Genomic DNA, 24,014 nt, shown 5'->3' with positions numbered 1-24,014 from the left:
GTTAAAATTTAGTCTTAAATTTAAAATAGAACAAGAAATCTTTTTTCCCCTCTTTACATTTTTTTTTTCCCCAGAAATACTCTTCCTTAACTAGATTTCCCTGCTTGCTTCAGAAATTGATCATCTAACCAAGGGTGTGGGCACTGTTAAAGCAGTTTATTAAAACATTGCTTGACAAGTTACTGCCCATGGCTCCACCAATTATAATCGGGGTGTGTGTGCTTTCAGTTTATCATCTTGTGATTCATAGCATTTTGGTTTAAAGAACCGTGAAATCTGATTATCGAGAAGGTGGCTTAAACTAGCACATTTTACTTTCCAGTTGGTGAAAACAAAAAACAAGCATAAAATCAGTCATTGTGGCTCAGCTGGCAAGGGAGGAGGTGGATGGAGTTTGCCAGTTGCCTACTGCGTTTCCATATGCTACTGGTACACACCTCCTGAAGATACAGACCTGGGTAGATGATCAGCCATATTTAGGGGTTTATGGTGCAGCCTTCATTGCTGCTACAATTGTCCAGCCCCTGTGGCTAGTGGATTTTGGTCCTCATCAGCTTGTGATTGAGAATATCATCCAGAAGATGTTTTTGTCATCATCTTTGCTTACAGCATCTGTTTATATTGTTTTTGTGGTAGCTTGATGCTTCAGGAATGCCTAGCAGTTCCTTTAATAATACTTGTTTTGAGGAGATGGAATACATTTGTGTTGGTTTCATTTCCTTTTAAATTCCTTTATCATCTTAATCAGAATCGTATTTTATAACAGAAAATATCTAGATACCTTTCCTCTGACCTCAACCTGGCTTAATTTTTACTCTAAAGAAGAAGCTGTTAGAAATAAAATTTTAAAAAGTAACTATAAATTGACACAGTGTTAGGTCTAATTAGCAGACATACAGCAATAAAGTGAGGCTGTAATAGATGAAATGTGTTTTCAGTTATACATAAGCTGTATCTGTTGGGGTCACTAGTGGCATCTTGCACAGCAAGATGCTCTTTTTACTTCCAGTAGCCTATGAACTAGTATATAAAATCTCACTTTAAATTTCTGAGTCTTTGCGGTCATAGGTATGTATAAAAGCCCCACCTATTTAATATATTGAATATGATGCACTGAGGGCACCACACTGATCACTTAAAGGCCCAGTATCTCTGGCACAAAACGGGTTTAAAGTAGTCTTTGCAAATCTTCCTTGATGTTGTGTGTATGAGAAACATGGCATACAGGTAAGCATATGTTTCTGGGAGGTATGGATTACCTTGCTGGCTAGTTGGTTGGAGGTGGAATGTGAACAAAGGCTTGATCTCTCTGATTGGCAGTGGGGAAGGTGTCCCTTTTAGTCATACCAGTTTTCAAAGAACCTATGCATTACGCAAGCATGAGCAGAAAGAAGACACTTCTAAATACAGCTGGTATTTTTTCCACTTAAAAATGTGGATCTTTTCCAGAGTGCAATGGTACATTTGAACTGCTGAAGAGATTTGGTTAACTGACTAGCATGTGGGGTGTAAAGGAATGTTTTCAGTCACTAAAACATGAGTATCTGAATGAGGAAGTACTATAGGATACGCTAATACATACGAACACCAGGTCTTCCATTAACATCCCACAGAAGCAAAATGTACCCGCAGATCTTAGAAGTGCTGGTTCTCAGTAGAAAACTTTCGGGAAAAGAAATTATTTCGTGTATTTCTCAGAAATTATGATGTGAAGTAATAAGCATGATGTTGGATTCTGTAGAGAAAGGGAGTCTTCACCTTGTGTTTGAAATAAGGCTCTCATTAGAACAAACCAAAATCACCTCAAACTTACAGCAAATTATTTCTGTAATAAAATAAATTTAATAATTGAAAAAACTCAGCAACAGAGTATTATGCTTTGTGCTTAAAATTGAGCATTACATACATACATACTCCAGGATACATAATCCCACTTTTGTGCATCAGATAAAAGGATAACAAATACTGATATTGAGAGTCAGCTGAACTGGTAAGTAGGTTAGCAGTCATCTTAATGTCCTATTTTTACTGATTAATGGAGCCAAAGAATAATAAAACAAAAACATAAACAATAATCATGTAAAGAATTAGATTAATTTTATGTTGAAATAGTCAAAAGGTACACAGAATTGACAATTACTTTGCATACAGCTCCTTCAAAGTCTATGAACTTTCTTTGTAATATTTTTTTTTGTATACATTTAAATTTGTAATACTGTACTATGGAATTGCAATAGTATAATTGATAGAAATCTTTTGTTTACACAGTCAGAAATCTTCTGATAGTAAAGTGGTTTTTTTAATGATTCCCTGGAAGTTTTCACCTGCCAACTGTTTTTTGGCATGCTGTGCTTGATATTGTGTATGTTCTTGTTAAGTCAAAATATAAATAGCCCCTAGCATTCCTTCCCATGTGTACTTGTGGAGGGAACTGCACTTCCTTTGCATGGCTAAGGCTGTATTTTTACTTTGGTCTAGTTAAATCTCATTGCCATTCAAATAGTTACTCTTACGTACAGAAAGCTGTCGTTAACCTTTATGGAAGTACTGTGAAGGTGATTTCTTTCATGAATTTAGGGACAGTGTAACGCAAACCTGTTCCTGTTCCTAGTGGTTTCAAATGCAGAAGTGTCAATAATTCCAGTGGGAAAGAAAAACCAGGCAGTGTTTGTTGGTGTGCATGGGACTAAATATTAGAGTTTGAATTTGGTTCCTTGCTCCGGAGGCCTGCAGAGGCTTGCTGAATTTTGGAGGAGTGGATGGATTAGATATTTTAAATTGGCAAAGGAAGATGGCAACAATCATGTTCAGTATGCCAACATATAAACTCCCTTCATTTCCTAAGCAGCCTTTTTTTGCCTTTGTTTCTCTTGCCTTCATCTTACAGTAAATGTCAAATATTTTGAGATCTCAATGTTCATGCTGTTGTAGAGTTATGTGGGTGTGCCCAAAGCCTCTGAAAGATGCCTAGTCTTGACAGCATGCTTTTTTTCCTTTGATCCAAGAAGACTGAAGTGTCTTCTGACACTTACCTCACCTTGACCTGCTCCTTATTGTTTGTGCATTATAAGCTTGCACCTCTTCTGCCCCTGAGTTGAGATTAATTACAAGAAACTCAAAAAACCCCAAAGCTTTTAAATTTCAAGCACCGTCTTGTTCCTAGTTACGTGACTGCAGTGTTAACTGTTTGTCCCAGAAGAACAGTACTATAACCTGTCTGCCATAGTATTGGACTCTCTCAGTTGTTAAACAGCTGGTACATCTTAAATTTATCAGATTATAGGTATTTTTAAGGCCCATCTGGTTTTAGTGATCCACCATGGATTTAGTACAGATCTAAAACCCAGCCTGCTTTTCCTGTTTATCTTCCTCCAGCTTTGCATCCTAAGGTGTGATTTCTGGCAATAGTAATGGAGGATATTTACATAGAAGAAAACCAGGCTGTACGAAGAGGGGACTGGCAAAGGCAGGAAGCCTGTGGAGTTCGGTCTGGGCAGTGCTATTAGCCTGTATCTGCCTTGTGCAGCTTATTTGTACAGTGAATAGATATGCAATGCAGTTGTCACAAACTAGGTGCAGTAATGCTTGCAAATATTTTTCTCCTGTATCATAACAGTACTTTTTCAGATGCTAATGACTTCAATTCCTACAAGTTTCCTGAACCTGGCAAAGTGCTGCATATAAACTTTGCCCAGAGGGCCACTTGCATGCTCTTGGATAATAAATTTAGAGTTTAAAAGTTCAACTGCATGTTGTTTAGGCAAACAAAAACATAATTTCAGAAGAAAGTGTCTAGAACTGTATAATATGAAGGAGGTGTGTTCACAGAATCTTGCATCTTCCAGAGCAATTCAGATTTGGGTTAAGGCTGAGCATTCATTTAAAGACAAAAGTTTTGGAAGGAGGAATGAGAATAGGAAATAAGGGGGGGGGGATTTTGTATGTGTTAAATTTGGCATAGGAGGGAGAATTTAATGTGGAGAGGGGGTTGTGTTCATCATTTTAAACAAGTCTGTAATGTTATGCTGCTGGGAGGAGTTGTTTCTGTCTTGTCTGAAAGTCAAGTGTGAACTTCTACAGACTGTCTAGTGTTGTGTATGTATTCAAGAATATATATGAGATTGCTGTTTGAATACAATTTGGATGCACATCCTTCAAACTATTTACAATGTTGCATCTTTTCACTTCTGGGGTAGCAAGTTCTGGACCTGTGCTGCTTGTTTACCTAATCTTGTGTTGGAAAAAAATGGGATGTAAGAAAGCACTGCGGTCCTGTTCCTGTGAAACTCTCAAGTTAGGCTGTGGTGTTTTGCTTACCAGATTTCTTTCTATCAGGTTTGTTCTTTCTGAATTGTGTTGTGTTCCTGCTTTGTGTCTTCACAAAAATGAAGTGTATAGTCCCTGCTATCTTTGAATTTGTAGATGCAGACCTGCTCTGTGGACCACATGAATTTTCTGTTTTACCTACACAGTAGTATTGATAAGACTTTCTGTATTTATTCACAATTCTTGTTTTTTTGAAGGTCTTGGTACCCCTGGTTCTGCTACAACAGTTTCTGATGGAGTTAACTAGACAGGGCCAGGAACCACTGAGTGCACTTGTGAACTTTGGGGTGACATATCTAGAAGACTATTCTGCAGACTATATCATTCAACAAGGAGGATGGGTAAGAAGACAATGTTTAATTCTCATACTTTGTTCAAAGCTTATTTCTAAGAGTTACACTGATCTTAATAGGAGTAAAAGCTAAGAGGGTTGCTAGAAGTAAGCAGATGAGAGTAGGAATGCCCCAGAAAAAGCAAAAAAACACCCCAAACAAACAAACAAAAAAAACCAGACCAGGAGATCTAGTTGGAAAGGGATCTTGGGCAGTCGTCTATTTCACCTGTCTGCCCCAGGGCAGAACTGACTTTTACCCATTTATTTCTGATGTTGACATTAAAGACCTATGTGACTGGACACCACAATTTTCCCAGGCAGTCTGTTCCAGTTCTTTGTATGTCTGGGTTGCTGGATTGCAGTTGAAGTTGAAGGGGTCCTCAGATGTCAAATGACAACTACTTTTCATGCATTGTGTGTCAAAATGCTAATGTGTTGCTATATGGTGAGCTTTTGTTTGAATGTTTTCCTGTTAATATACACACAGAACTGCATTTAGAAGCAAACACCCGTAACAAAGATCCTGTGCCTCAGAGACTCATCTTTTTAATGCTACCTTCATACTCTGGTGGCTGCTGGAAGTGGTATACCTTTTGGGTTTTTTTCCCTTCTTAAATTTCAGAGAGTTTTTTTAACAGGTAAGTAGTCAGGGATCACTTTGTACAGAAGTGTCAGTAGGTACTAATTAATTTTTATAATAAGTGATAAAATAGCTAATGCATATTGGAATTTAAACCTATATAGGAAAATAGATAGAATGAGCAATCAAGATTTCTTTGTGCTGTATTTCCTTGTGGAAGTCTCCAGTTCATGGTAACCAATGTTCCTGGGTCACGGCATGCTGAGAAAGTTTCATTTAAAAATACATCACGGAGGCAGGTCACAGCTGATGAGCTGAGTCTTGAAGGCTGAGCTTTAGATTACTGGGTTTTGGAAGGATGCCAGATTTGAATGGAATTAATCTGGGATTAGTGAAATGGCTTCAGCAAGTTGATTTATTCTAAAAAGAAAAGCTGTTCAGGAAACCCCAGTGATTAAAAAGTGCTAGTAGGAAAAAATCTCCTTCAGACAGCTTTGTATATTTCAGGAGTTTTCACCTGAAGTATTTTTTTTAAGAGCAGTTCTGGAATTTCTGCATGTCTGCACCTTTTTAGCTCCCTTCCCAGCAACCGTGGATAATAGTTTTCAAAGCCTTTGGGAGGGATTGTTTGTCTTTAATGGACACAAACACTAACAGCACCCAGCCAAATGACCTTAGGTCATTTGATAAATGCACGCACATTTCAAAGTGTTTTCATCACAGGGAAAGTCCTCGCTTGCAGCTTTAAGACAGATGGATGTTATTTTGCTTTTCTGCCTCTTTTTTTTTTTTAACCTCAGAAAAGGCTGTGGCCTGTTGCCTAGCCCTTATTTGAGGCCTGCTATAAACATAATACAGTGCAAAGCCTCTGAAAACACACTGCTTTCCAGCATGGCCTCCAAGGGAGGGGGCTGTGCTTTGTGTTTGTGTGACTGTGCATGTATGTACAGATCTGGGTAGCTGGTGTTTAATGGGCTATGGGCTTGTCTGTATACATCCAGTCAGGCATAAAATCAGACTGACATAAGCGGTACAGCAAACAAGCCAGAGCTATTTTTGAAGCAGCAGAAGAGGGGAGGAAAGAGACAAGGTGATGAAAATTCTTTCCAGCTGAATTAATGTAGCTGCACTAACCCTTTGTGAGTTTCGCTGGGGCTGGGTTTGGGGACCCACTAGGCTTGTGGCTTTATGTGGAGGAAGGGAATATTTAGTTTTATTGTAATTTTTTTTTTTTCTGTAAGGAAAACGTTCATTGTTACTGGGTGTCATGCTTCTCATTGTTCCGAGTCTGTGGGATGGTGTTCTGGGGATGGCAGTGCTGGGAGTGGGGTGTGGGGTCAGGGTGGGAGAGTTTGTGTTTCTTAGAAGAGCCAGGGAAGAGCTGCCTGGCAGGCTGTTAGCCATCACGCAGGTGGTGTGCATTTTTTCAGATAAACATCTGCTACAGTGTGCTGGATCAAGTTGTCAGTAGTACTTTGCTAGAGCCATAAGGGCAATGTATAAACCTAAGAGTCTCCAGTGAATTATGTTGCTGTGACAGTAAGAGTTTCAATTTCTGTGGTTCTTCCGGAGCAGTGTGAAGGTAGGTCTTTCCTATAGCTGCAAAGAGCTTACTTAAAACTGAGAAGATACTAGAATAGACAGACTTTTTTCGTGGATCAGGAGCAGAGGAGAGCTTCACCAGAGTCAGCTTTTCAGGGGCAGACCTGAAAAATTCTTTAGTGTCTCTGGTACTGTCTCTTCCCTTGTCACCATGTAATTTGGGATCTTCTTCATTTTTTTGATTGAAGTCAAATTTTGCCATGAGGGAAGTAGCCAGTCAAAGGTAAGGGGTCATCTGAGTCCTTCCTATGTCCCACTGTAGATCTGTGGAGTCAGAATTTTACAGAGCTGTGTCATCCAGTGGGACTTCTTGCTGCATCATGCTGCGCAGCCACAGTGCAGCTGGAAGAGCTCCTGAGGTTCTGCATGTGTGCAAGACTTGGAAGTTCTTTTGTGGGCTCAGGAGGCTTGTAGGTCCACAAAAGCATCTGGTTGAGGATGGTGGACAACAATTAACTAGAAGCAAAATTGCAAGCACAAGGGAATAAAGGCTGATAAATTGAATAACTATGCAGTAGATTTCAAGAAATCAGCATGGCTTGTGAGGAATGTGAAATTTGGGACACTAAAGGTAGAGCTTCTGAGATGAGAAGTTGCTTTTTGATTTTTTCATCCCAGTCCTGCAGAGGTACGGTGATGAGATGGTGTGCTGAAACAATGAGTGTTCCCCTCCCATTCTCCCTTCAGGCCCTAAAATTGTACTTCAGCTAACTTTTCATGGTAGGGTGGGACTGGGATGTAATGGTTGGTTGGTGAATGACTGGCATATTTTTATGTTCAAGTGTGTACAGTACTTCGATACTATGATTCTGGCCGTTGTGTAGGCTGTTCACATTCCTCTTGGTCTGCGTTTCTGCTTTAGGGTGAAAGTGTTCAGAGTATCTGCAGTGCACTGCGTATTGTGCTTGGATGCAGCTGGTGACATAAATGTGAATGGAGAGATGAAATGACTGTTCCATCTAGTTTACCGTCTCTTGGATTTGCAGGTAGATGCAAGTTGAGTTTGGAGGACTGTAGGAAGGCAAGGAAACCTTGCTTTTTTCTGGGCAGCCTCTCTCTTCCACTAATTGCCGTGACAGGTTTGCCTGCAGCTCTTACATTTACCCTGCTTGACTTTAAGTTTTAGTATGATCTCTCTTTTGGAGCAAAAAGCATGTTTGGCATTCCAGGTTCTCTGTTTAGACACATGAGGGTGCACACATTCTTCCTTCTGACTCTCTGATTTGAACCCAAATAGCCATACTAAGATCTCGTTCCCTTATCGTCTTGAACCATTGCAAACCAATTCCCAGCCTGATGCAGTAGCTTCGTTCTTCTCTTTCGCGAAAGAAATGTTAGGGCTCAACAAACCGATATACAGTGTATATGCTCTCCCCTCCCCTTTCCTCCTCTTCCCTCCCTTCTCCTCTTATCCCCTCCCCTCCCCTCCCCTCCCTCCTCCTACCTCCCCTCCCTTTTTGCTCTGACTTCTCCAGTGCTGAATGCTGCTGCATCAGAAGCAGTTCTTGGTCTCCTGGAAAAGTGCACAGTAAGGCCAGTCAGTTGGTAAGGATTTTTTTTCCTCTTCCTTTCCCACCCCTCCTCCCAAATAATTTATTTTTTCTCATGCTCTGTGGATCCTGTTTTCCATGGTTAGATTTAATCTATGTTGAAATAGTCTGCGCCTTTAAGGAGGAAAAAGTACAAGATTACTTGCAAGCTAGCTGATTTTTTTCCCCCTCAGATTCACATTCACGTTACAAGCGCATCGGCTTTTCACGTGTTTGAAAGAGGTGAAATAAGTGCATGTAATTGGTGTTTATCAGTATTCAGCTAATAACCTTCCTTCTGTCAGTAAGAGGCTGGTATTTGTGAGCTGTACTTGAAATTGTCTCTGCCTTCCCAGGATTCTTGGTGTCACGGTGTTCAGATCTGGATTTGAATTTAACTTAGTTAATTCCTCATGTTGAAGAAAGTAAAAGTAAATTTGCTTGAAGTATGAATAGTGTTTACAGTTTCATATCTCAGCCTTAGAAGAGCTGTTCTGTTTCCAGTGTTCTCTGCTTCCAGCTTTTCTGCCAGTTTTGACATTTTCTTTCTGCTGACAATTGAGTAATCTACGTACTAGAGTCTGTTAACAGTCTGGAGGAGAAAAAGAGTAAAGAGACACTTGCCATCCTAGGGAAGTGAGGTAGTCAGTTTGTGTTACTGGAGATTAAAATCTCCTGTGCAGCAGTCCAGGTGTCTGCCTTGAGAATGACAATGCAGAAATAAGAGAGACGTGCTCCACTGGAGGAGAGATAAGCAAGTTTAATATGGTAGAGATGTGAGAAAGGGCAACCTAATTGGAGAAATCCTAGAAAGGAATTTTCCTTTCAGAATAATTATACTTTATGCTTGTATCATGGAACACTGCAGTGAAACGTCCACTTTTATTAGTATGTAACTTGGTACAGTAATAGATTTTTTTTTTATTTTTTAGGCGCTGTGGCTGAAGGAGAAGGAACTTAAATAATCAAGGAGTGACTAGATCTCCTTTCTTTTTTCCCTTCCAACAACTTCAGATTGGTCTGTCTGAAGAAGTAGTCTCTAAATAATGGAATTTAATTCAATTTAAACCAATAAGACTGAAACCTTAAAGGGTGTTGCTTTGGTGCTGACTCTTTGCAGGTACTAGAGGTTATATTGGAGGGCAGTGGAAGGTATAGGATCATTTCTGCAGGCTGTTCTAGCCAAAGCGTTCCTGGAAGGGGATGACAGCAGTGGCTGCAATATCATTGTGCATTGGTTTGGTTCACACGACCTTTCCCCCCCGCCCTTTTTTTTTCCTTTTTAAAAAGTACAGTCCTATTTGTGGACTCTGCTCTGTTTTTCTTGGCTCCGCATATCTTGACAGTTTCACAGAGATGAATGCTACAGTAAATGTCTGAGAAATTTTTGTTACTTTTTTTTAATGTATTTTTCTAGATCTGGGTGTTGTCGGCTGCCCCATTTGTAATCCATTTCTCTGAAGGATTAGCAGGGTAATGCTGTCAGGTCTGACTTCAGCGAGGCTCTGAAGAGGCATAGCGGAGCAGGGCTGCGGCTGGAGACACAGAGCAGGTGGAACTGCAGCCCTGTCCGTACAGGTGGGAGTGACTGTCGGGACCCCAGCAGCTGTCTGTGGCCACAGCCGTTACCTGCTCAGCCCTTGGCACAGGTGGCACTTCACCAGCACATAGCGGCTCCTCTATTACAGCTAGAAATCATACACCAGGCGCACTCCCAGCTCTGGGGAAATTTGTTATTGTGGGAAGTTTGCTTATTTCCCTAGAGGGAGATCTTAGGATCCCTGGACACAGGCCAGTTCATTGCTCCTTGCTTTTTGTTTTTCAGACACTAGATTTTAAGCACAAATGCATTTTTTGATGGGTACCTAGTACTTGTATTGTCGCTGTGACACTCAGTGGGAGGAAAGTGATGACTGAACCTCATTTGTCTCTGACAGGTTACGTTACAAGACAGTCAGTACTATTACCTAAGAAACTTTCTAGCTGTGTTGAGTGTTTTGATTTTTTTGTCATAGTAAAGACTGCTCTCTGGTGACATTTGCGTTCTGCCAGCATTTCCTCCTGTGCCTCAAGGTCCTCTTTTTCTTGGGGACTTCATGTGGGTCTGTTTAGTTTCGGGGGGGGGGGGGGGGGCGGGGGGGGGGGGAGCGGAAGTAGTTCAGGGAACATAGATTTTTATTTTTATTTTTTTCCTGCAAGGTGGCACTCCTCTCTGACCTGTATACGGTATTTTTGCCTATACTGGACAGATCTGGGGTGTACGGGTGGCTTGGCAGGCTGTAGTTTTATTGGGGAGGGGGGCTTTTTTGTGTCTTCAGAGATGAGTTTTGTATGAGTTGCCTATCCACATCATTCCTTGTGAGAATACAAGGACTGTTACCTGCCTGTCTATACTTCTTTAAGAACTGAACCAGGGAGGCCAGAACACTGGTTTTAAGAACACTTAAAACCAAACCATAGAAGTATACACACAGCTTGCACAGGAGTTAGACACAGTTGTTTTGCATATGTCTGGTCTTCTGAACTAACAGGGCAGGGCTTTCAAAGTCCTCTCTAAGATGCAGTAAATGATCTGTCGGACACCTAATGGGGATCTCTTTATGTTCATTATCTAATAGCATCTCCATTATAGATGCAATGTGTACAACTACTCTTACTGTTTTCGTAGGGAAAAAAGTTACTTTTATCTTCAGACATTCAGAATTTTTATATGAACATGTATTTCCACCAGAAGTGGCTTTACAGAAACAAGCTAGAATTACTGTTCTGGTAAATAAGAATTATTATTATTTTCTTATGTGTGGTTAAAGTTTTTCCTGTTTAGGATAAATAACTACTATAGTTAGTGAATCAGCTTGTTTGTATACACTTAACAGACCTATTAGAAAACTATGAAAAATAGTATAGTCGTCATGACAGTCAGTTTCCAAGTCTTGATTTTTTTTATTTTTATTAATGTTTACTGCCTTTAAATCATAATTGAAACTTGACAGGTGTTTTTAAGTAGCAATTTCATACTATATGCTAAAGATTGGTGGTGGTCTGAATCCACTGCTGAGAGTGATATTCAGTAAGGTTCAGATTACTGACTGGCAGGACTAGAGCTGAGTCCAAACTGGTGGGTTCTGCTTGTTGGAGGAGCTTTCAGATATTTTTTTCAATATTTTGTTACCAGTTTACAGTGGTCTGGTGTAGCTCACCCTGTAAGCATAATGGCTGTAACCTATCCTGAGGGCTAGTCTAGCACATTTGTTAAAAGTGCTTTGTCACTTGTAGAAGTTTTGTGGAAAATTTCTACAACTTAGGTTGAGGACAGTGATTGACTTCTGGAGCTCTATTTTTTTACGTCTGCAAATGCCACCTTGACAGAATTAAGTTGATCTCCTCAAGACTGCCTCATGTGCTGTGGACCATCCCCATGTTCTAGCCAGGAAGGGAACTAGTCATCATCATCACTTGTGCCAAGACTTCCCTCAAGTAGCAGTGGTTGGCATTGGGGGTGGCAAGGCGCTGTGGTGAGGGACTGACTGACTTCTGCTTCTCTCGACGTACACATGGTTCTGTAAGTGTGCTGGATGAAGAAAAGCACTCCCAAGTCTGCAAGTCTCCCATCCCAGATTTGAAAACGAGGAACTCTGATTTTTCTGGTGTGGAGCAGATGAGTACCCATTTACAATAAACAAAGCAGACAGAGAAATGCTTACATACATTCCTTATTTACCTTTAAATCTAAAGCGCAGGGCTTATGTAAGGGCTCAGGTTATTAAAAATCCTTCCACATGTTCCATCGTGTCCTGAATTAATCTCTCTGTGGGAGCTTTGCTTCTGGGTCACATCTGTAGATGAATCAAGAGAATTGTCCTAAATGTCATTAGTTTTTATTGCAGCTGCTTTAAAAGAAAAAACCCACGCCAAACAACAAAGTGCAAATCTCAGCTGAATCAGTAGCTTTATCCTCTTGACTTTCTCAATTCAGCTCAAGAAATATTAATCGTGGATCCTAAATAATGCCTATTACTGTCTGGCTTTTCAATTAAAACTTCATAAGCTTTTAATGAAAAAGTCGTGAAATTACCCACTGACAGTCAGTGTGTTAGCTTTCCCCCAGGTTTCCCAACCTCGGGTGATCTCTCTTCAAGCTTGGAGAGTTGTGTCCCTGAGGCACTGACACGGAAGTTAAATTGTCTGTAAAGACAGAAGGGAATCAGCCAGGCTTTGTAAGGCTCTGATTTATAGGGAGCCAGCGACTGGTAACTCTTTTGAGGTCAGTGCAGGCTGCGTGAGAAAAGGAACAATAAGGTGATTGAGCTTCCTAGGCCCTCCCTTCTGCTGAAGGCAGGGTGGGGGTGTAGTGTTTGTACATGTATTAATGAAGTATTTGAAATGTTGAGGATTGCCCTTGTTCTCCATATTACTACTCCTTCCTTCCTCTCCTTACTCTCTCCAAAGCAGTTTATTCTGCACGTTACACTTAGCATATGCCCAGATCTTACCTGTATTTTGTGAGAAACATATCTCCAGTGAAAGTGCTCCAGCAAAGCATGTGGCCTTTAAAAAATGCCCTGATAGGGGGGAATAACGAACGCCCGACCCTTGTGCATCCATGCTGCCTCCCCATCCTTTGTTAACCTGCTGAGGGTCTAGCATTACAAGATACTGAGCTAAGATACTTCTCTGGGCTTGAGCAGCTACCAGCCCAGATAGTATTTGTGGTGGTACTTTGTGTATATTAATTCTTCATCCTTATCACAGTAAAATCATCTGTGGGTTACCTCTAAAGGTTACTTTGATTTTCCTTATGAGAGGAAAGGGGAAAGTTAGGAGTCGTGGGTCAGGAATGGAGCAGAAGCAGAGGCTGGAGGAATATGCATTGCGGAGTATCAGGATGGCTTCAATTTCAGCACAGTCTGCATCCGATTGTCCCCACTGACTATGGGTGGCTCCCTCCTCCCTGCCACAGGCTGCTGAGTCACTGCTCAAAAGCGCTTGGCTTTCGCCAGTGCACACTGTATGACTTAAGGGCAATTCAGGTCATCTGAATATGGCCCTAGTTGGTGCTTTTTTTAGTTTATTACTGAAAAGAAGTTTCCTACAACTGCCAGAGCTTACAAGGCCATAGAAGCGTAGCGTGGGTTTGGAATGTTTTTTCATATGCTTCGTGTTGAACCAGTAGCAGCTGCATGGGTGCACTTCCTTCCAGTGGTATGTTAAAAGAAGAGCCTTTGCAAGTTGTGTGTGTCCCTGTTCTTTTTGCTAGCGTCAGATCACATAGACTGGCGTGTTGTGATGTGCTGTGGTTAGGAAATAAATTTATTCTGATTTGTGGAAGGGTAGAGCTGAGCAGAGAGGAGGGTAGTGTAGAGGTTCATGAGATTGCAGGTTTTACCCCTAGTTATTTTGTTGTTTAATTGTTCTGAGTCTGTAGTCACATGTGGAAATAACAACTTTGCTGTGATCATAGGTGTCTGTTAGTGTTTTATATTACAGTGAGAGCATTTCCTGCTTAATCAACATCCAGAGAAAATCCTGATGATCAAAGGAGTGAATGTGCAACCTCAGAATGTCTGGACAGCAGGTTACCTCTCCATCCTCAGCACAGGGTGGTGGAAGCTAACCACAGTGACCAGCTCCTTGCTGTGCTGCTCTCAAGTGTCTGCTGGAACAGGACAGGTCGGCACTGCGTATGGGGTCCTGTTCTCACAAGCTGCCTTGGCCCACGCTGCTCAGTATTTGGTTTCTTTGGATCTGGTAATCTCTGCCTTTACTTAAGCTTCTGGGCTCTTCTTTTCCATCATCCTTACTTAGCGATGCCGGTTGCTTCCTCCTAGGTCGTAGAGCTCTGTTTTGTTTAAATGGCCTCAGCTGCATTTAAAAAAAACTTCAGTGAGTCTAATGAGGCATGACTTTCAGGAGGGTACTGGAGTCTTGAATTGTCAGTTACTGCTCGCAGAGTAGAACTTGCTTTGGGTTTGTTGGCGTGTATGTGGTGTCTGAGTGTAATGCTTTATTAATTTTTATTTCATTCTGAATCAAGATTTTGTGGTGATCCTTAATGGTTAGTGAATGGCTTGATCGCTTTTAACCCCTCCTCTGAGGAACTCTGTGCATCATTTCTCTTTAGAGTGTCAGAACATATTACCGAGCAGAATGGTGTTTCCCACATCCAAGCAATTTAAAGGCACTTTTGAAGAAAAGTTCCTTTTGAAGTGTTCTACAAGATTCCTTTCTTCATACACAAATGTCTTCCAAAATTCCATGGCCTGAGATGAGATCTGCGTCCCACCTCTGCCACAATACCTTACAAAAATCCTGCGTTCATGGTGCCGTTCTGTACTACAGCCTTCGCTATGGTACAGAGATCTCCAGGAGTGGGTCCATCGAGTTTTGCAAAATGGTATGGTTTGGGGGGAGTGGATAGAGAAACCTCACTCCCATACTTAACTCAGGCTCCACTGACCCCTTTTGACAAAGTTTGATGGTACAGTCGTAATTTCCACCATGAAAGATTAAAGTGTTGCTGCTGCAAGTTGCACAGCTCTCTCAAGTACCAGTGTAGTGCTTTCAATGGGGGTCTGCTCCTGCTTCATTTGCTGTCGCTGCAGCTGCTGCCAATGACCAGCAGTGTTTCTGCTGTCTCTTCTGCGCCTGTCAACTCACTTTTTTTTTTCTTGGTGTTTTTTTTTGGTGTGTGTGAAGAGCCTTCCCCCTTCTAGGGAAGCGAGGAGTTGCAGTATGTCTGATGTCTCTGTGGAAAGTACACCTGTGTCCATGGAGAGTCTGGGCCTCTTGTGCTTCCCTGAGAGAAAAGTGCATTGCTGCTGGCCTAGGCACTACAAGATCTGCAAGTATGCCTACTCAGAGTTGGAAGCCATTGACTTGTAGGCCCTGAACTCCTTGCATATTAGGAGCTAAGTGATGATTGGGAGTTAGCAAAGCTGAAATGAATTTTCCTTCTGCTCTCTAAGCGCAGTGCTGATACTGATTTGGCTTTTCCAGCATCAGTGCAAACAGGTGCAGCTGCTGGCCCTGCTTCACCCCTGGTTGCACTTATGCACTGGGAGGGTCTCAGTGCACCAGGTAGGACACTGATCAGCATTAAAAACAACTCAGCAAAATAAGGAATGTGTGTGTTTTTAACTTGGATCAGTTGCTGACATGGATCACTGCATGGATCCATAAAAAGTTGTGGAACAACCGTAGGAGGTGTCTTGGAATGGGAAACCATTGGTAGAAGACTGGAGCAGAACCACCTCCCAAATTCACAGGTGCTGGGAAGGGTTTAAAAAAGAGGGAGACAACCACCTGGAGTGCTTTAGGAGAGCTATTGCATGTGGAAGGGAGCAGGGAGAAATAGAAGTGGAGTTTTTTTCTTCATGTTCTGATAGGACTGTACAGGAGAGCTTGATAATTGAATGAGGAATTTGTATAGAAGGGGCTGTCAGCACTGCAGTACTTGATAAAACGTTCAAATAATTTTTGTTAAGAGCAAGGAGGTAGTTGAATCTTTGTTAATAGCTTTCACAGACTACTGTGACATAGCAAGCTTGGGGGTTACTCTGTCCTCTTTCTTTTATTTTTACTTTTTTGGTATCACACCCATCTTAGGTTCTTCTTCTGTATTTCATTTTTTCCCCTTTTTCTGCTTGAAGCAAACCCCTTCTGTGTAATGTACTCGGCAGTCCATGCGTGACTAGGATTGGCAATGCTGCTGTTTCTGTAAGGTGGGAATCAGTCAGTATTTTACACTTGCAGTTTCTCTAACTGGAACCCACTGTTAAATTTTTAAATGCCTACAGATTTTTCCTAGCTAAATAAAAGCAAGCAAACCCTGTTAGTGTCTTCGGATGTCTGTACTCCGTTTTAACTTGTGTAGCCAAAGTTATGATGACAATCTTGGAAAGTGAACTCATGTAAGAATAGCTAAATTTGTTTATAGTAAAATCCTAGAATTATTGTAGGTTCCAGATTGTTGGTACAAAGTAGAAATACAGGCTTCAGATAGCACTGGAAATGCAAAAAAAAAAAAAAAAAAAAGAAAAGAATGTAAGAGTAATGCTGTTAGATGAAAATGGAGGAGCAATACAGAGCACTTGCAGCAAAAGGAGAAAGGAGTGGTATTCAGCTGGGCTCATGTACTTGTGTTTGCTTTCTTTTTCTTTGTTTCAGTTTGGTTTCAGACTTCGGTATCTTGTTCTCTGGTTAATAATGCCCACACGGTGTGTTTTGGTGATGTGCTCAGTGATGCAGGAACACCAGGGAAAGGAGGAGCTCCCAGCAAAACTCTTACAAATGGTTCCATTCTCTGGAAATGCCAGCTGGGACTAGCTGGGTTTTGTAATCTCTTCTAAAATGCGGGTCAGACAGCTGCTGCTCCTGCAGGGCCCCTCTCACCTTTCTTCCAGCCCCGCTAGGTTTCCAGGTGTTGTGTTCCTCCCCGTACCGGGGAGGTAATGCTGTGAAGTGTGAAGCCATCCCTTGCTCATGAGTTGTGTCCTCCTTTTCGTTCGTAGGGGACAGTCTTTACTTTGGAATGTGAAGAGGAAGAGTACCCCGGGCTCATCGCAGAGGACAGTAACGACATCTACATCCTGACCAGTGACAACTCGGGACAGGTGAGCCCCCCAGAGTCCCCCACGGTGACCACGTCGTGGCAGTCGGAGAGCCTGCCTGTCTCCCTGTCAGCGAGTCAGAGCTGGCACACGGAGAGCTTGCCAGTCTCCCTGGGACCCGAGTCCTGGCAGCAAGTGGCCATGGATCCTGAAGAAGTCAAAAGCCTGGACAGCAACGGAGGGGGTGAAGAGAGGAGTGAGAACAACTCTTCCAACTCGGATATTGTTCATGTGGAGAAGGAAGAGATACCGGAGGGGATTGAGGAAGCAGTGGTGTCAGCCGTCGCTGCAGAGACCGTGCAGGCAGCGCTTCCCGAAACCCCTGCTTCTTTACAGGAAGTAAAACCTCAAGCTGAAATTGCTGCTGTTGAAAAAGCACATCCCTCCGCACTTCTGCGTACGAAACAGGAGGAAAAGGGAAAAGTGGCCGAAGAGCTTGTTGAACCTGAAATCCCCATATTAAGTAAACCTGTCCCAAAGTTAGCCCCATCAGAAGAAAAGGCTGCACCAGAACCTGAGAAAATACTGCTTCCAGGGGAAAAAAAAGTGGGGAAAGAGGGCCATTTGGAAGAAATAGAAGAGAAATCCTCCGCTGCAGAGGAGAAGCCTATCTTATTGCCGGAAGGGAAATCTATATTGCTGTACGGTGGGGCTGCTGCGGTAGCTATATTAGCTGTAGCGGTCGGAGTAGCGCTGGCGCTTAGAAAAAAGTAAGGGAGCTCTCTTGAGGAGGAGGAGGGGGGAGAGAGGAGAGAGCACAATCCGATTTTTATAGTTGTGTTACCTAAAGGTTGAGCTGCCTGCTGTTTAATTGGACATTTGACTAACTTAATGGTGATGGGGTGAGGCTGTTCAATAAGCCTCCAGCTATGGACAATCATGTTTTTAGTAGAATTGGGGCGGGGACTGGTTTTTCGTGACTAAAGTACAGGGGTATTTTTAAAAATAATAATAATAAATTCTGCAAATTTAAGAACTTAAGTGCAGGTGCTGAAGAAAGGGGTGCTCATACTCTAGGAACTGGAACAGAGAATCCCCAGGGGAAGAGGACAGCCAGCTGCTGCCAACCCCTGGAGTTTTTGGCTTCTCAGACTGACCGCTATTGCAGCTGTGCTGTCTTGTCACTTCCCATCATGCCCCCAAGCCCCCTCTAACAAACATTAGCCCACCTGAGTCCTGTAGCGAGAGGCTGGTCTCCCTTTTGTCTCGGCTTCCTCTCAGGTACAGCACTGCTCCTCGTAACCTCGCAGGTTCCTCCTAAGCCCCAGTGGGAGAGTGCTTATTCTTACCTCTTTGCTCACACCGATTTTGGCCCCTAACATTTACTGGAGCCCCATCCTGTAAAGATGCTGCCTCTGTATAGCTGTATTATCCCTGAGCATCCCGGTGTTCCAGGTGGAGGGACACTGCTATTTGCTGGTTCAAGAGTCCATTTGCTCCGCTCCTTCCCAGCCCACTTCACTGCCACCCTTGAGTTACCAGAGGTGCAGAATTCATGCTGGACACGGTACCGTTCTGATCACTATTCTGATACCAGGGTATATTCAGCAAAGGTACTGCAAAACTATGTGGAAGTGAGGCCAGTGCCTCCTGTGCTGTTCAGAGGTCAAATGCTATGCTGTCCTTTATCATGCTGCAGTCTGTAATGTCTTTCCCAGGTTAAGCACAGAGCACGTTTAGTCCTAACTTGGTCTTGGCTGTGACAGAATCCCAGAAAGATAAAGCCATGGATTCTAGTAACTGAGCAAAACAGCATTAAAACATCTCTCTCTGCCTGTTCCTGACCTGACTCAAGAGTGTTGTTCAGTGCGGCTTCTTTTGTGACTCTGAATCTGTAAGTAGCTAAACTTACAGGTTCACAAATGATGAGGTTACTTTGGCAAAAAGGAAATCCCTCTTCCTGGCAGTCACACCACTTCAAATGTGCGTGGAGAGAAACTTGTTGCGTATTGCCATTACATATTAGTTACGTCAGATCCAGCCGCAGGTGTTCCTCTTTCAGTGCGCGTTTCAGTGTCTGTCTTGGCCCATACGGCAGCTCTGGGCAAGACCCTAGGCTTTCCAGGCAGAACTACTGATGCATCTAAGAGCGTTTGTGCTGGCCTTGTCACTTAGACCAGGTGGAGTTAGGTGAAAGGGAACTTGGGATAATGTAGAAATCAAAATGCGAGCTTATGGGAAACTTACTCTTCATAAAGCACAAAGACAAGGTCCTTTATTTCTAAATAACCTTATCTAGAGTATGTCTTCTAATGAGCCTGTTTCGTAAGCGATCTGAGAATGAAGATATTTTAGCACATTCTCTATTTTAGGATATTCTTGCTACATTTTCCTGTCCCACCTGTATCCCATGGATGCTGGGAAGTCAGTAAGAACCAGGCAGATTCTGAGGAATTTTTTTTGTTTAAGCTTTTATGAGTGGATTTGCTAGAAAACTTACTGGATTTTGAACTGCGTGTGAAGTTGAATATTAAGAGGAAGGATTGTCGTGTGTGTACTGTTGTGTGGACCGAACTTGGGAGCTCTGGAGTTCTGGACTTTTCTGTTGATCGTGGATTGCTCTTTCTCCATGTACAAAAGGTAGCAGGTTGGCCTCAACAGAAAAAAAATCATCTTTACCACGTTACAAAATGGAATTGACTTTTTTTTGCCATTTCCTGGTGCCCTCCTGGTACTCTCATTGCTGTGCTATGTGCCCAGAACTGGTCACTGGGACCTCCTCACACCATGAACTCTCTGACGTCTGCCTTCCCACCACCGCAGTTCCCTCTCCTGGCCCCTCACAGAAGCTTCCCTCACGTGGAGAGGAGAGGTGTCTTTATGCTCCTTTTGTCATGGACGTGCACAAATGTTTATGGTTTTGCTTCATTTCACGTGTTGCAAGCGTTTATCAAGTGACGCAGTCTGTGAGGGTGCCTGGCTGTTCCTCTGTGACAAGGGCTGCTCTACTGCCTGGTGGCGAGTTGGGGTAGCTCTGCCCCTCTGCTGCTTTGCTGATGGCTTTGGTTTCTTCCCCAGGCGTGTTCTGTGTGGGAGAAAGGCCGTTCTTCACCTGACCTACTTCCTCTCCTTAGTGGAGATGATGCATTTACAATGTGGGACATCCCCCATCTGTAGCCACACAGCAGGTTACACAGAAGTACCGCCATGCACTCTGAAGCAAAGATGGACTTTGTGAACACTGGATAACTTGTGTACAAAGTGGGGGGTGTCGTGGTGGTGGTGTTTTAGTTTTTCTCTGCACCCAGTTGTTTCAGGAAAGGGGTGCAGGACAGACGAGAAGGATAAATCCATTGCAGCTAGGGAAGAAGCCCCTAGCTTGTTGGCACAAGGAGCCCAGTGGGGCATTAAATAAAAAGTGTAGTCTCCCACACACAGCAGTAAGGTGGCAGAAGTAATAAGGAGAATAAATTACTTGGTTAAGCATTTTCGCGGTGAGGCAGAAGCCTTGACTATCTGGTGTGTTGCTACATTTAATGGAGCATCATCTGCACCATGTGTTTTGGTTGCGTGGTCCCTTCTGCTTCTCATTTTAGGGTCTTCCAGCTTTGACTAGTCGGTAAGAATTTTTACCCTCTTCTGCCCCACCCCACTGACCATGCATTTAGAAAATTTATTGTATGTGTCTCCTTCCTTTGGGAACACTCTGTTACCTAAAAAGGTCAGTTATGGACTTGAATTCTGCTGAATGTGGAGTTCTGCGGTCACAGCTGGGACAGGCCCAGTGGAAGTCACCAAGGGTGGAAAAGCTGAGATGACAGTGTTCTTACAGACTCGAGTGCCAGGCTGCTTGCTCTATTTTAGGTGTGAACTAGAAAATTGAAGGGTTCCCCCTGCGCGCCCCCCCCCCCCCCCCCCCCCCCATATCTTCAAGTATATTACAGTAATCCTAAACTGCAGGGTCTAATTACCCCGAACAGCGTGATGTAACCTCTTTAGTGGATCTCTTGCAGCTGGCAGAGGAAAGGCAGTAGCTATATACTTATAGGGCATATAGAATTACTCTCACATGTTGCTTATCCCCTTCCCAAAAGTGCCTCAATATCTGTTCTCAAGTGGCCTGTACCTCAACAAAATATCTACCTTAGACCCATTCTTTCTTCACTTTATCCTTGTCTGCAGCACACCCTAAAGCTGAGATGTAAACAGAGGACTGGTTTACAAAGAAGTGGTAAATACTTAAGGAACTGCAGTGGGTAGGATGCTAACTAAGGAGCTGGCAGGGAAAAGATAAGGTGCAACTTAAATTTCAGTTGTGCTTAACTCTAAGCTATACTCTTTTGGGTGTTGTGGCTGGGAGCTGGGCAAGGGCTTTCTTCAGCAAGCATTCCTGGAGCAGGCTGGGAGCAAAGACTGAAACTTGGAATCCCTCTGTTGCATGAAAGCCCAAACCACAGGCACAGAGCCAGGCCCCTGCCTGTTGCAGCAGTGTGCTGGGCGAGAGCCTGGTGGGCTCCTGCCTCCCGAGCCCCTCAAACTTCAGAAGATCCAGGCACAGCAGTGCCAAGCGGCTCAGCTGGGGCAAAATAGGAATATTACTGAGCACACGCAGAGATGCCGCTTGAAAACTTAAGGCTTTGGTTCTGGTTGCGCTAGGTGGAAGCTGGGTAGGGGTTCTTGGTGATAATTTGGCTGCTGAAAGATACTGAAAATAACTTCAGATCTAAAATACTAGATTTGGCCCAAGGCAACACAACTAGAGCCAAGACAGCAACGCTACTGCAGCCTTCTGTCCATGCGGATGTGACTCATCAAGCAGCCGCCTGCTCCAGGTACTCAGCAGACCGGGGAGAAGCCCCTTGCACAGAGCCAGGGGATGCAGTGGAGGCACGGTCTGTTTAGTATTGCACCTGGGTTTGGACACCAGTTTACCTTCTGGCTGGAGGTCAAGTGCCTGTTGTTTTGTAGTGTTTGCAGTTGGTTGTTTCATTCCTGACCTGCCGTCTGGAGAGCAAATGACTACCAAGAATCCACCTTGTTTGTGAGGGCTTGATTTTTCATCTTGGCCGGGGGCTGTGCTCAGGCATCAGCAGCGCAAGGGCCGCGTGAGAGCTGTAGTGCTGAGTGCTCTTGCACAGGGCATGTTCTGTTGCCAGAATCCTGTTTCCTTCTTTTCACGTAGCTCTGATCACAGCTAGGCTAGCATTTTGGACTGTATTTTTAAACTAATGGATGCTTTCTAATGGTCACAAATGAAAAATTTCATCAGTACTAAACAAGCAAAGTTCTGAAGTTGGGTCTTTTTTCATTTTAATGACTGTAGTAGACAAAATAATCTGAGGTTATAAACCTTCCCTGCAGTTAATTTCAGCTAGAGAGGTACGGCAGTACTAGCAAAGCCCTAGTAAGGTAGATGTTGCTATTTGGGGGGCGGGGGGGGGGGGGGGGGGCAGGGGGGGGAAGTGCTTCTGGCAGCATAGTCTCTCACGCACTGAACCAGAGCAAGCTCATGCTGCAGCATTTCAGAATGTAATCACTGGATTCTTTTGCTGTGAAATAGGGGAGTGGGAGTGGAGGGGTGAACACAGCCCCAGCTGCCATGCCGGGGTAGAGCCCAGGTCTTCAGTAGAATGTCTCATTCCAGGCATGAAACATACTGGTCAGCGTATTTGTATGTGTTTTTTCCAACAGGAGCAGACACATACAATAGGAGTAGTGTCTACTCCAGTAGGTTACACAACAGGTGCAAGTGTTTCCCAGTGAAACATGGAGAGGTGAGGCACGTCGTTTCCTGTACCTAGTGAAGGCAGACGCTGTGCAGAACTTTTTAATTTGGCTTGGTCTGCTGGATTTCGGCACTAGGAAGGTTACAGGAACAGTATTGCTTTGACTCCACGTATGCATCTGTGCTTCAAAGTGCAAGCTGCGTATTGTGATGAAAAAAAGGAGGGGTGGGGCATTCATAAGATTTAAGCCACCACTACCTGACTCTGGCAGCGCTAGCTCAGGCCCAGACGGAGCAGGGACTGCAGGGCTGGCTCTGGGCAGCGGCACTCCGGTTGTGTACACCGAAGTGAATCTCCTGAGTCGTGTACTTGGCGGAGGGATGAGAACTGCGCTGGCTGGGAAGGGGTCAGCTGCAGCGTTTACCAATACATCCAGGGGAACCACAACGCAACACGGCTGAGATCCACCTCCTTAAGTTAAATAACTTTTATCAGGTTTTTTTTCCCTACTTAGAGCTGACCCTCTCTCAGTCTCTTGGGTAGGCTGACTTGCTTCCTCCGAGCTAGAGGTCTATGGTTATGCTGTAGAAGTGGGGGAGCTACAGTTAGCTTCCAGTGGAAGCTGCTTTTGATCTCCCTGCAGTATCTGCAGGGGAGGGAAGGAACACTTGATTTGGACGGAAGAAGCTGCAGAGGATGCATCTTCCTGCTATACCTTTAGGGGGTCTGTCCCCATTTTTAACTCGCATTCTAAGCTTTTGTTCAAGCATCAAGCTAAAACCCACTCAGACCAAAAGAATGCCACTTGATTTGTTAAGTAGCAAAGAGTAATGGGACTGACTGAAGCATGCATGTTAGGGGATATCTTCTGCTAGGTGTAAGCAGATAGTGATGGACTTCCAGGAATATCAAATTCTGTTCTCAAGAGGCCTGCCTGGGGGAAGAGACCCTGACTGGTCCTTAAGTCACCCATTATTCAAGGAACTGGTCCTATTGTTCCTTTTAATATGCAAGTGCAGCCCTCCTGGGGAAAACTGTCTAAAGCTTCTTGTGCCATTGGGTTAATAAAAGTGTTTCCACCTTTACAAGTTCTTTCCAGGTTCACTGTTCTATATTCAGTTGAAGTGAAGGGGTACATAACATTTCTTCCCTCTGCTAATGGGACAGTGCTGTAAGACCATGCCCCCTGGTTGCACTTTAATAAATGGTACAGTTTTCAAAAACATGTGTAGACTACTTTGTGCTTTTCTCCCCTTCCTGTTCCAGTGCAGGCAGCAAAAGATAAAGGTGGTTCTGCTTACACAAGGCACAAGGCTAGGACCAGAGTGTCTCCATTGCTGCATCAGCAGTAGTAAATTAGAGGAACAT

At 43.4% G+C, this 24,014-nt stretch overlaps 1 protein-coding gene across 4 annotated transcripts in view; it reads left to right on the top strand.

Moving 5' to 3' along the window:
• BCL2L13 (BCL2 like 13) overlaps positions 1-23,871 on the top strand; it is a 44,712-nt gene extending 20,841 nt beyond the window's left edge. The window contains exons 6-8 of one of the 4 annotated variants that reach the window (XR_005827867.1): positions 4,524-4,667; positions 5,148-5,298; positions 16,882-16,993. Coding sequence is in view for 2 of the 4 variants with exons in the window: in XM_040593980.1 (XP_040449914.1) it covers positions 4,524-4,667; positions 16,882-17,694 (957 nt within the window). In the remaining 2 variants the exon portion in view is untranslated. Of the gene's footprint in view, positions 1-4,523; positions 4,668-5,147; positions 5,299-14,492; positions 14,669-16,881 lie in introns of those variants that run through there. The other 3 variants (XM_040593980.1, XM_040593981.1, XR_005827868.1) reach the window with 3 other exon arrangements.
• The last annotated feature ends 143 nt before the right edge of the window (positions 23,872-24,014 follow it).

The sequence above is a fragment of the Falco naumanni genome, chromosome 5 (genome assembly GCF_017639655.2).
Source record: "Falco naumanni isolate bFalNau1 chromosome 5, bFalNau1.pat, whole genome shotgun sequence".
NCBI lineage: Eukaryota > Metazoa > Chordata > Aves > Falconiformes > Falconidae > Falco > Falco naumanni.
Note: the sequence above shows the minus strand (reverse complement) of the source record. Positions and strands in the feature narration are given on the sequence as shown.